General features: G+C 39.1%; 1 protein-coding gene across 6 annotated transcripts in view; it reads left to right on the forward strand.

Moving 5' to 3' along the window:
* The window catches only part of TOPBP1 (DNA topoisomerase II binding protein 1), a 60,919-nt gene that overhangs the window by 27,223 nt on the left and 21,377 nt on the right, over positions 1-12,319 (forward strand). For 5 of the 6 annotated variants that reach the window (XM_037143872.2, XM_053669024.1, XM_053669026.1 and 2 more), the window contains 4 exons: positions 1,428-1,639; positions 2,923-3,206; positions 10,047-10,220; positions 10,311-10,420. In XM_037143872.2, coding sequence (XP_036999767.2) covers positions 1,428-1,639; positions 2,923-3,206; positions 10,047-10,220; positions 10,311-10,420 — 780 coding nt within the window. The remainder of the gene's footprint in view (positions 1-1,427; positions 1,640-2,922; positions 3,207-10,046; positions 10,221-10,310; positions 10,421-12,319) is intronic. The other variant, XM_053669025.1, reaches the window with a different exon arrangement.

The raw sequence follows: 12,319 nt of genomic DNA on the forward strand, positions 1-12,319 counted from the left end.
GACACCAAACAAACTAAACTAATTGGTCATGTTTGAAAGATGTTAGGAAACCAACCCATTATTTTGAGAGCTGGTAAACGAAGGGAAAGGATGAAGTATTTGTCCTGCCTTTCCTGTAGAATCTGTGTCAGAGTACCGTAATAATGAATAAGACAAAATTTCCCTTTCTGCTGGTATTCCAATAAATAAATGAATTAGTGAAAGAATCTAGGCATTGAAAATCAGTAGAAGATCACATAATATAGAGATGAATAGACATCTTGTTTGTCCTGCTAAAGAACACACTGCCCCTTGAAGTAGTCCTACCCAAATAATGAAAATAATCCAGTGAAGCCGCTGGATTCAACTACTGATTTATAGTAAATATGATAGGAGGGTAACGTGTTAAGTCACACCACAGTAATACAGTCAGCAAAGTCCAGATCGAGGTAACTTTACACTCTAAGTGATCATAAGGCGCTGGGGAAAGAAAAGGGAACATCTAAACTAAGACATAAAAACTGGACTCAGTGTAGTGTTTAAGGATGCACTATGTGGTGACAATAGAGACAGGTAAGGAAGTGATTACCATAAATATCCATATAGTGGCTCCTGTGAGGAAGGGCTGTAGGGGTGTTGACTGAGAGGGCACATGGGAGGTCCTGGGGTGGCCGACACGGTTCTGTCCTCCGACAGGAGTGGTGGGTGTGAGGGCTCTCACCTTAGAATTATTAAATTGTACGTTTCCTTTTTTGTTGTGTTCTGTATTTGAATTATACTAAACAGTAAAAAGCTTTTGAAAAAGTGAAATTGTAGGAAATCTAGACAGTAACCAAGACAACAGACTTCATGGATAAGTGGATTGAATATGAAAAATGAAATCGTGACAATACTGGGAAAATGTAGAATGTTAAGGAAATTTTTAAAGTGGAGAATTTGAATGTAAAACTGAGAAGTCATAAAAGAAATTACTGAATTCTACTTATACCTCAAGTGGTGGGTGGGCTTCTGTTTATGCCTCCACATAATCCATGTTTATTAATAGTCTGTGATCTTGAGCAAGTCACTTAATTTCTTTTTATCTTTTCCCAGGTTGTATCTTTATAGCATTTGACAAAATAATTAGTGTTCCACAAATATCACAAATGAGACTATATGTGAAAATGCTTTGAACAGTTGTAGTAGACTAAAATACATCATGTGTAATTCATACACTTTGCTCCCTAGATGTTTGTGCCTTCTTTGGGAGGAAAGGACAAGCTGGGTGGGTAATGACTAGGGAGGAGATTTTTCTAGTTATTTCTTGAAAGTTTAAGGGATAGAACTGACTTTTAATCACTGGTATCTTCTTAGAACTCTAACAACACTGTTGTATTAGAACCTTCATTGTCAGGTTGCTAGCTAATTGTGTGTATGACCATTTGCTTTTCTCTAAATACAACTTTCAGTGTTCAAGAATTCTTTGTCCGCAAAGCCAATGCAAAGAAAGGCATGCTTGCTAGTACACATCTTGTATTGAAGACACCAAGCGGTTCTAAATATGAAGCTTCCAAGAAGTGGAATTTACCGGCAGTCACCATAGCTTGGCTGTTGGAGACTGCTAGAATTGGAAAGAGAGCAAGTGAAAGCCATTTTCTGATTGAAAATTCAACTAAAGAAGGTTAATATTTTTATTTTGTTCTTTTACATATACATATTTTTACAGTTTGATGGTTTCTGAGATATCAGTGTGCCAAAGCCTGTTTTTAGGAAAGGTGGTTGATTCCTACTTTTCACACTGGTGCAGTGAGCCGCTGTTGGGCATTCATTATTAGGTGGAAAACATGTGTGTGTTCATAGCACAAGTGTCCAATTTGTATCAGTACTTTCAAGTGTAAGCATTGTTTGAAAGCTAGGGGATGCAAAACAATGTAGGAACATTCTAGAGGCTCAGTGTTTGAAGCCTAAAGATGTGAATTTGGGTCACTTTTATTGGTCCTTCTATGGCTCATACTGACTGACACACCATGTAATTAGTGTTCCCCCTCTCACTTTGAACTTCTGCATGTTTTCTCTAGCCTGCCTCATGCTTGCCTGTTCCCCCTTCTTTCCATTCTCATCTTGGATGGCACTTTCCCTGGGAAGCCTTCCTTGACTCACCAAGTATGGCCTTCGTCTTGCCATCACACCTTGTATTATCCCTTTCATAGCTCTTATCCCAGCGTTATAATTCTGGTTTGCTTTCATGTCTTCCTACTCAACTGTAAGCTCTGAAAAGCAAGGACTGTGCTTGTCTTGGGCATTGTGCATTTCCATTGTCTAGCATTGGGCCTGGTATGCAGTAGCCATCTAACTTTTTGTTAAATATCAGAAAGTGTAGGAAGTAGGATGGGAGGACACAGTAGCCCCTTATAGGATGGTGGGATCCCTGGAAAAACCTCACGGACAATTCGGACAATTCGGCAGCTTGAGAACAACTCTGAGAGCTGTTACTTACTTACCTAGACAGACTGGAAATTTTGTCTCTGAGGCAAAGCAATGTTTCAGTCATATTAAAATTTCATTAAGGACTTTCCAGAAACTTGACTGGTTGTTAATTCTGGGTACATGTAATTGGAATTTTCTTTTTACTCTGCCATTGACTAAGATGACATTTATTTATATAATTTTTGGCAAATTGTGAAATTTATTGAGAATATTTCATGTTACAAGCTAACACGGGAAAACTGATTTCATTAATTATTTGTTTCAGTTGATGTGCTTGTCTAACTCAACGTATTTTAATACATCATCTGGTCTGTTTCTTGGAAAGTAGATACGTAACTTTGAGGTTTAAAGTGTACTTGAGAATTCATATGAAAATTAACAATAGGATAAAAGTCTCACTTATGTGCCTCTTTATTGGAAGAAAAAGGCATTATTAGTGGCTCACATTTGTTTCTTTCTTTTTTTTTAAACCTCCAGAGCAAAGTTTAGAGACTGTAATAGCAAATGGGGTGACTCTACATTCAGATGCCCCAGAGCATCCTGCCCCATGCCTGGGCGTGCACAGGAAAACGGCCGTCACACCTTTAGATATGAACCGCTTTCAGAGTAAGGCTTTCCATGCCGTGGTATCACAGCACACCCGGCAGGTGCCAGTCTCCCCGGCAGGACAGCCACTCCAGAAAGAGCCCTCGTTACACCTGGACACACCATCCAAATTTCTGTCCAAGGACAAACTCTTCAAGCCTTCCTTTGACGTAAAGGTGAGGTTCATAGAAAACGGTCCCGGAACTAACAGCTTTATAGAGTTAAAGCATCATTTTCTGCATCACCTCTAAAGTTTGTAGTAGTACATTTTCCAGAGATGTTGGCAAGTGGATTCATATTATTGAGTCCTTGTTGATACCTGTGGTTGAGGTAACACATAAATATAGTGTGAAACCAGGACATCTGGGTTCAAGTTCTGTATCTCTCATGAACATCTGACTCTAGGCAGATCATTCATCTTGTGATATATGACCATCAGTTTCTTCTTTTTTATGAAGAGAATAATATCATTTACTCTGAAAACTCAGATGTATCATAAGGGTCAAACGACATGGTCGGATAAAATATGTAAACTATGAAATAGTGCACAGTGGGGCAAAAGTAGGTTTACAGTGGCAAGTACATGAAATGCACAGTTTATTTTGGTATTATTTATTATTATTTTCCATGCAAACAACTGTAGACCTACTTTCGCCCTACCCTGTATAATAAACACACTGCTATTTATATTTTGTTTCTAGGAGTATACCCAATATACTGAAAATGTCTTTATTATCACCTCACTTATCAGTCATTCCCATTAAAATGATGAGCAAGTCTGCACCTTTGCTTTTCTCTTGGGCATTGCAGTACGGCTCCCTTTCTAGAAAAAAATCATTTGCAAATCAAGGACTAACTTAACTTTCTCAAATGGTTTATTTTTATTCCCAAAACATGATTTTCTTCGTTTTCCTTTAGCAGCTTTTGGGTTTTAAGTGTCTGTTCAAACCGTTGTCTTTTTTTTTTTAATTCATGGACCATTGCAACATCATTGTACTATGTATTGATTTTGCTTATAGGGTATTAAGAAGCAACATTTTAATAATTTTTACTAGTATGTTTTAGAGCAGACTTACAAAGTTTACAGATTATTCATCTCCAGAAAGTAAATATAAATTAATACTGGAACAACTTTCTCCTAGCTAAAACTTTGATCAGATCTTTTATTTATTCATTCATTCATTCATTCATTCATTTTTAGTTGCATTTGCCATTCAAAATATGAATTTCAGGTTCATCAAATCTCTTCTGTAGTAACATTTTGTGCTGTGATTATCACTGCTCCTTATGTCTTAAGAAACAGGAAAACCACTGGTTTGGAAACTGAGGGCTAGAATCAGCCTCTGCTTTGCCTTTGGCTGCCTTTTAAAGCAAGTCAACCTCTGTGGGCTTCATTATTCCCACCCATAAAAACACGGCATATATACAGGTGATCGCTAAGGTCTCAGTTCACAGAACCTTTGAATAGTAAATAAGGTAACTTTAATAGGCAAAAAAATGATTGATAAATTCTATTTTTCAGGTGCCTTGCATGGCAAAGCCAGTGGTTCTGAAAGAGTCTCTGTGAAGGTACAGAATACCTTTAGAGGTTCTGTTGTTTAGAGTCACAGTTTATTTAAGCAGTTTTCTGTTCTTTTCTCATTTTGGTCATAAATTAGTACTTCAGCTTTTGATCACTGAGTCTTCAGGTGCACATAGTATAGCATATAGAATTCTTACTCTGAAAACAGAAGGGCAGGTGGAATAATCACAAAATTGAACATTTATTAGTCCTCACAATGAAAAAAACCTCTTATTGAAACTTTATGTGTAATTGACACATCATAAAAGCACAGCAGATGTGCTGCTAAATGCAGTGTCAGTGTTAGCAGTTGGGAAGCGCTTCCGTGTCAGAAAGAAACCACCGCTAACGCCACACTCCCTCACACCCCTCTCCGTCCTGCTTCCTCCTCCTCCCCAGAGGTAACACCCCTGACCTCTAACTCGGTAGCTTTGTTGTGCTCGTTTTTGACTTTTAAATAGGTGAAATCATAGAATTTACTCTTTTGAGTCTGTCTTCTTTTGGTGGTACTGTTCAACCTTCATTTGGAAGATTTGTCTATGTTGCTACCTCTGACTGCACTTCACGGATTTATTAATATGTGATATTAAATATTTCATTCTTTCTATATACTACAGTTTACATATCTAGTGTACTGTTTAATGGCATTTAGGTAGCATTAGTTTTTTTGTTCTTCCAAATAATGCACTTGTGAACATTCTTCTATTTTTATTATTTTTTTGCAATGGAGAAAGTGCAGTTAATATTTGTAGATTGCTAAGGAAGGAGAATGGGAACCTGTATCACTTAAAGCCCAAACTCCCCAGTGACTTAACATTCGGGGCTTTAAGGGCAAAAAAACCCAACATGGTAAGGGGTTCAAAGTCATGGGCTATGTTGATTAGTCAATTCTTACACAAGTTCCGGCAGTGCTGGGTTTTATTCCCACTTTAGTTGAGACTGACAAGACTGTCAAAATGGTCAAACCAGTTTATGCTCCAGCGGTAGTGTATTGAGCATCCAGTGTGCCCCATCCTTGGCAACGAGGTATTATCATTTTTCTTTAACTTTTTACTTGGAAATAATTTCTAACTTACATGAAGTTACAAAAAATAGTACAAGCACTACTCATATACTCCTAGAGCTCCTTAGTGGCTGAGAAAGAAAATATTTGAGGAATGAGTGGTTAACTGTCACATGTTGCTGAAAGATCAAGAAAGTTGAGAACAGAAAACTGATCAGTGGATTTAGTATTCTGGAGGTCACTGGGGATCTTACCAGTAAGGGTTTTGATGACATGGCAGAGGTGGAAGCCAGTGCGAACTTATACAGGAATGCAAGAGGCATTGGAGACAGTGGATGTAAACAATGCATTTGAGGAGTTTTGCTGCAAAGGGTGACCAGAAAATGGGGTGGGTGGGTACAGGACAAAATAGGGTGAACAGAGGTTGTTTTGATTTTAAGATGGCATAACTAAATGCATGCAAGTGTGAGTGATCCAGTAGAGATCGAATTGACCCTGAGATGAGAGGGGAAAGTTGCTGAAGCCACATCTTTGTGTTGGTGCGAGGGGTTGGGTCTAGTGCTTAAAGTGGAGGCCAGTCCTGGAAGGGAAGTAGTGTTTGTGGTACACTGCTTCACAGGTACGGGAGGTGGGCAGATGTGCTGTGGAGCGTCTCGTTTCTTTCGTGTGTGAAGAATCCTTTTAAATGCTGTGGGGAATTTTATTTTAAGTTTTAGCAAGTAGAATGCCTTATGATTTTCTTTTTTTTTTTTTTTTTTTTTTTTAATTAAATTTATTTATTTTTTGAATTGATTATGCTGTTACAGTTGTTCTATTCCCCCCTCCATTCCCCTCCACCCTGCCCCCCAACCCCACCATTACCCCCCTTTAGTTTATGTCCATGTGTCTCAAGTCCTTTAGGTTCTAAATTTCCCAAACTATTCTCGCCCCCCATCTATTTTCTATCTACTGTCTATGCTACCTGTTTTCTGTACCTTCTCCCCCATCTCCTCCTCCCATTCCCCCTGTTGCTAACCCTCCTTGAGATCTTCATTTCTATGTTTCCACTCCTGCTGTAGCTGTCCTTTGGTTTGCTTTCGTTTTAGGTGTGGTTGTTAATAACTGTGGATTTGTTGTCCTTTCACTGTTCATGTTTCTTTATCTTCTTTTTCTTAGATAAGTCCCTTTAACATTTCATATAATAAGGGCTTGGTGATGATGAACTCCTTGAATTTGGTCTTATCTGAGAAGCACCTTATCTGTCCTTCCATTCTAAATGAAAGTTTTGCTGGGTAGAGCAATCTTGGTTGTAGGTCCTTAGATTTCATGACTTGGAATATTTCTTTCCAGCCCCTTCTTGCTTGTAAGGTCTCTTTTGAGAAATCTGCTGACAGCCTGATGGGGACTCCTTTGTAGGTGATTGTCCCTTTAGCTCTTGCTGCTTCTAGGATTCTTTCCTTCATTTTAATTTTGGCTAATGTAATTATAATATGCCTTGGTGTGTTTCTTCTTGAGTCCAACTTTTTTGGCACTCTCTGGGCTTCTTGGATTTCTTGGAAGTCTATTTCCTTTGCCAGATTGGGGAAATTTTCTTTTATTATTTGTTCAAATAGTTTTTCCACTGGTGGTTGTGTCTTTCCCCCCTTCTGGTACCCCTATAATTCGGATATTGGAGCGTTTAAAGATGTCCTGGAGGTTCCTAAGACTCTCCTCATTTCTTTGAATTCTTGCTCCTTGACTCTTTTCTGCTTGTCCATTATTTGCTTTCTTCTGGACCACTGCATTGATTTGAGTCCCAGTTTCCTTTTCATCTCTATGGGATTCCTGTGGAATTCCATTCATTTCCCTTAATTTAGCCTCCATATGTTTCTCTAATTTGTGGCTGTAATCCACCAAATCTGTAAGGAAGGTGATGACCAGTCTTTTAAACTGTGCGTCTGAGAGTTTTGCTATTTCTTCGTCATTTAGATTTATCTCTGGGGCTTTGAGTTCTGCCTGCGACATTTTTGGTCTGTTCTGGCCCTTTAAGTGGGACAAGCGGCGCCTTGGAGTCCCAGGTCGCTGGGTTGTGACGCTGTATGTGGGGGCGTGGTCAGAGCGGGAAATGGCGGGCCGCCGCCGCCGCCGCCGCCGCCGCCGCCGCCGCCGCTGCCGCCGCCGCCGCCGCCGGGCTGGTCCAACTGCTCACTCCCTCACTCGTGCGCACCCAGGCAACCACAGTCAATTCGTTGCCACCGCCTCCCCACTGTGTCGCTCCCCCGGTGGGGTGCTCGGCGGCTCACCAGGTCCAATCCTGGGTTTGGAACCGGCGCGACTGGATTTGCGCGCCCGGATTCGCGCGCCCGGATTCCGCGCCCGGTCCGACCGAGCCCTCCTTTGTAAGTCCTCACCGGAGGCCGGTTTCGCCCCTTACCTAGGTCAGGCTGAAGAATTTGTTGTTAGCGGACTTCCGAAAAATTCAGTTTTCCGTGTTCTGGTTGTGTTTTGTGATGCTAGTATTTAGTTGTCCCTAAACTTGGTTGTGGGAGGAGGCAGGCACATCCAGCTAAACCTCCATCTTGGCGGAAGTCCCCTTATGATTTTCTTGCAAAAAAACAACTAAACATCACAAAGATTTATTACATTTAATCGATTCTATTAAAAACAGAAAACAGATACAGTATTAAAAACCTGAAAAGAGCAGAAAACTGTAATTGAACAATAATAAAGTAATTTTTAAAAAATAAATGAAAACTTTGCTGGTTAAAAAAACAAAACAAAACCCTGAAAAGGATAATTGAAGGTAGGAACTAGTCCCACTACTTATTGAAACAAAGTTTCAGTAATTGGAGCAGTTTGTTAATGTCACATAAATTATCAAACCAGTGCACCAGATTATGTCCCATAGATAGGAGAATATGTTATACTTTTATAATAAAGGAGGCATTCCAGTCAGACAACTGAGAAAAGAGTTGGGATGAAACCTCATACCTTGCATCAGAATAAATATCAGAGGATCAGATATTTATACACAAGAAATGAAGGCATAAAAATTCTAGAAAAGGCAATGGGAGAGTTGTTTTTTAAATAATTCACTGTGAGGAAGGCCTTTCTAACTATAACATACACCCCAAAAGCAATAAAAATTCATAGAATTTGACAGCAAAAAAAATTCTCCACATTTAAATATGCAGATTTTATAAATGTGTGCTAAAAAAAAGTATTTGTTTAAAAAAACTCTCCATGGCAAAAATTTGACAAACTACACATTGATACTAAGTATATACATGTACAAGAACTAGTATCACAGTGGAGATATGTATGTAAATTCATACAAATATCTTCATGCAAGTGAATATAAAGAGTAATAACCCAGTGGAAAAATGGGCAAAGAGTAGAAAGACATAACTATCACAAAACATTAAATAGAAATATTACACCTACATACAGCTGTTCAGAGGGTAGGAAACTAAAACATACAAATATATTTAATCTATCAAGTTGGCAAAAAAACTGATTACCCGCTATGTTGTCAAGCATATTGGGGAACATACACTTAAATGGTTTGCTCAGAAGCATGTCACTGTTGGTACATAAATTTTACTCAAGTGGTTCCCTTTATTCTTGTGTGTGCAAAATGGTGTATGTACAATGTTAGTCATTGCATCATTATATTGGCAAAGGTTATCAATGAAGATAGTCATCAGCTGAGACTGGTTAAATACATTGTGCACACATGGGGCACTGCGCAGATGGGAGAGAGAATGAGCAAACCCCTGAGCAGCAGGGCCCTCTGTGAGGGAACTGTGGGTGGCTTGGGAATAGGAACATGTTGATGTTTTGTACTTTCAAAGGTCTTTCATAATTCTCAGCTCAGTCTGACTTCTTAACCTTCCTGGTAGTTCATGTCTTGCTTATATCCAGGTCCTAGCTCACTTATTTCCTTCTGTGTTTTTCGTCTGCTTGTTTTGTTTTTGTTGTTCTTTATTTAAATTACAATTTAAACTCTTAAGATTTAGTCAGCCCTGGCTGGTGTGGCTCAGTGGATTGAGCACCAGCCTGCAAAGAGAAAGGATGCAGGTTTGATTCCCAGTTAGGGCACGTGCCTGGGTTGTAGGCCAGGTCCCTAGTTGGGGGCATGTGAGAGGTGGCAACCATCGATGACTCTCTCATACATTGATGTTTATCTCTCCCCTTTTCCCCCTCCCTTCCTCTCTCTAAAAGTAAATAAATAAAATCTTTCCATAAAAAATATTCAGGCAAATGTGGTAAGATAGTATGAATTTTTTTTTTGTAGTGTATAGATACAGATAACATTTCATTTTATTTTGGTTTGGAGGAAAGCCAGAGGAGGTTATAGATATAATCCAATTAATTTTGAAGATTATCCCCCTTTTGAACTCTTTATTTTTCCTTTTCTTCCCTTGTTCTTCTTTTCGCCTCTTCCTCTCAACCTTGCTTTCTCCCTCTCCTTCTCCCCCTCCGTACATATAGGATGCACTGGCAGCCTTGGAGACTCCAGGCAGACCTAGCCAAAAGAGAAGGAAACTGAGTACCCCGCTCTCAGAAGTCATCGGCAGAAACTTGAAGCTTGCTTTGGCAAATAGCTCTCGAGATGCTGTTGCTCTTTCTGCCAGCCCTCAACTGAAGGATGCTCAACCAGAGATGGTAGTATTAGATCTCTTACTGAAAGGAAGTTATGGATAAAATATTTCAGACAGTAATGGTCAGTCTGTTTCTTTTATTTTCCACGTGCAGGAAGAAGCTCCAAAGCCACTTCACACAGCAGTGGTCTGTGTCAGTAAAAAACTCAGTAAGAAGCAGAGCGAACTAAATGGGATTGCAGCCTCTCTGGGAGCAGATTACAGGTACCGGGCACCTCTTTCTGTTTGGTGGTCAGGTGGCCCAAGTTTCTAGAGTGACGTAAGCTCTGGTGAGCATCTACAAAGGAATATTTATTTCCCTTTAATGTGTCATTTTATCTACAAAATTACTCCAAATGATTTTTAATTTACCACATCCTTTAAAAATATTCTCTGCCATAACAATATATTTTTTATGTTCTTTTAGGGTGTCTAACAAATTTTTGACAACCTATTTTTGTGCCTCTTACTATTATAGAAACTTGGCCTCTAGGTCTGAGTTTAAGCATATTTTTACCTTAGTGATTTTCAGAATAGAGCCCTTCTGTGAGTAATACTAAGTACTCCTGAATTTAAAATGGTCTTTTTGGGGGGATGTTTTGATTTCTATCATTTTTATCACTTTGGAGACATAGATTGGCAGAGCTGCCCTCAACCTGAGAGCCAAGCTAAAAAGAGGTCTCTAGTGCAAATGGCATCAGTGTGAGAGAACTGAGACCCTTGCCTAGTCCAGCCAGTCCCGAGCTGATGGACCCCTCCACTGTCTGCAGTGCCAGCTTTCTGATCACTTGCAGTCCGCTATTCATAGGTATAATAACGACTGGTTGTCTATTATGTATGTAGTGTTACCTATTACTGTGTTACATAGTTACCTATTATATTTGTATTATCCAGTTGCTAAGCACTTAGTATGAGCATTATCTCATTTCATTCTCACAGTAGCCCTATGAGTATACATGTCAAAATTTGAATGCTTCCTTAGATGTTGCTTGTATGTGGACTTGATTTAAAGTTTGTTTTAAATACTATTCCTGAAATGGATTTCTCAGACTTGGTGATGGTTGAGAGGGAAAAGCCCTTTAATATGCAGAGATTACAGTAGTTACACGTCAAGTGCAGCTATCCCAGATGTTCCCTTCCGTAAGCTGGGTCTAGAACATCCTGAAGAGACTATTCATACCGTCTCCTGCCTCCCAGCAGTTAAACATCTCACCAGCATCTTCACACCTCCAATGCAGCCTCCCCTTTTCTTTACAGATACTACATCACAGCCCCTGTACTTAAAATGATTTTATAAATATTACTTACCTACTTTTATAATGTGTTTTTAAATCTTCACCCAAGGAAAGAGGAAGAGAAACATCAGTTGGTTGCCTCCTGTATGCGCTCTGACCAGGGATCGAACCTGCAACCTTTTGGTGTACAGGATGACGCTCCAACACACACACACACATATAGTTGTTCACTGAAAATGTTTATTTCAGGTGTTACTATTTTATATACTTTTATAATTAAAAAAAATACAGGTCAGTAGAAGGCACATAAGAACAGAATATGTTTAGTGTGTAAATAAATGCCTGTGTCTGAGGACACTAGAAGACAAAAGGGTATTCATTTGCACGTGTGCATATGTAAAATCGCCTCAAATGCTACAGTCACAGGGCTGAAGGAGACAGGGAGACTCAGGTCCCACAAGTAGCATTTCCTTTAGTAGTAAGACTTTATCAAGGCTTGTTCATAATTTGACAAAGTTCCAAATTAAGTACAGTCTTTCATCAACTAACTCAGTAGTTGTATACTTGGTACACTAGTGTATTATTAAAACTGAAAAAAATAACTTGTTTATATGTGAAACACGTTCTAGGCTGGTTTAATTTCAGTTGACCCTTAAACTGTGCAAGGGGAGGGGCATAACCCCTTCTCTCCACCATCGCAGTCAGTAATCCTCATATGACTTTTGACTTCCTGAAAATTTAACCTACTGATGTTTGGAAGTCTTGCTGATAACAGTCAATATACATATTGTTATATGTGTTATATACTGTATTCTTAAAGTAAACTAGAGAAAAAAATGTTTAAAAAATTATAAGGAAGAGAAAATATATTTACAATACTATATGTATG

This window comes from Artibeus jamaicensis, unplaced genomic scaffold (genome assembly GCF_021234435.1).
Source record: "Artibeus jamaicensis isolate MK-2021 breed Jamaican fruit bat unplaced genomic scaffold, CSHL_Jam_final contig_519, whole genome shotgun sequence".
Classification (NCBI taxonomy): domain Eukaryota; kingdom Metazoa; phylum Chordata; class Mammalia; order Chiroptera; family Phyllostomidae; genus Artibeus; species Artibeus jamaicensis.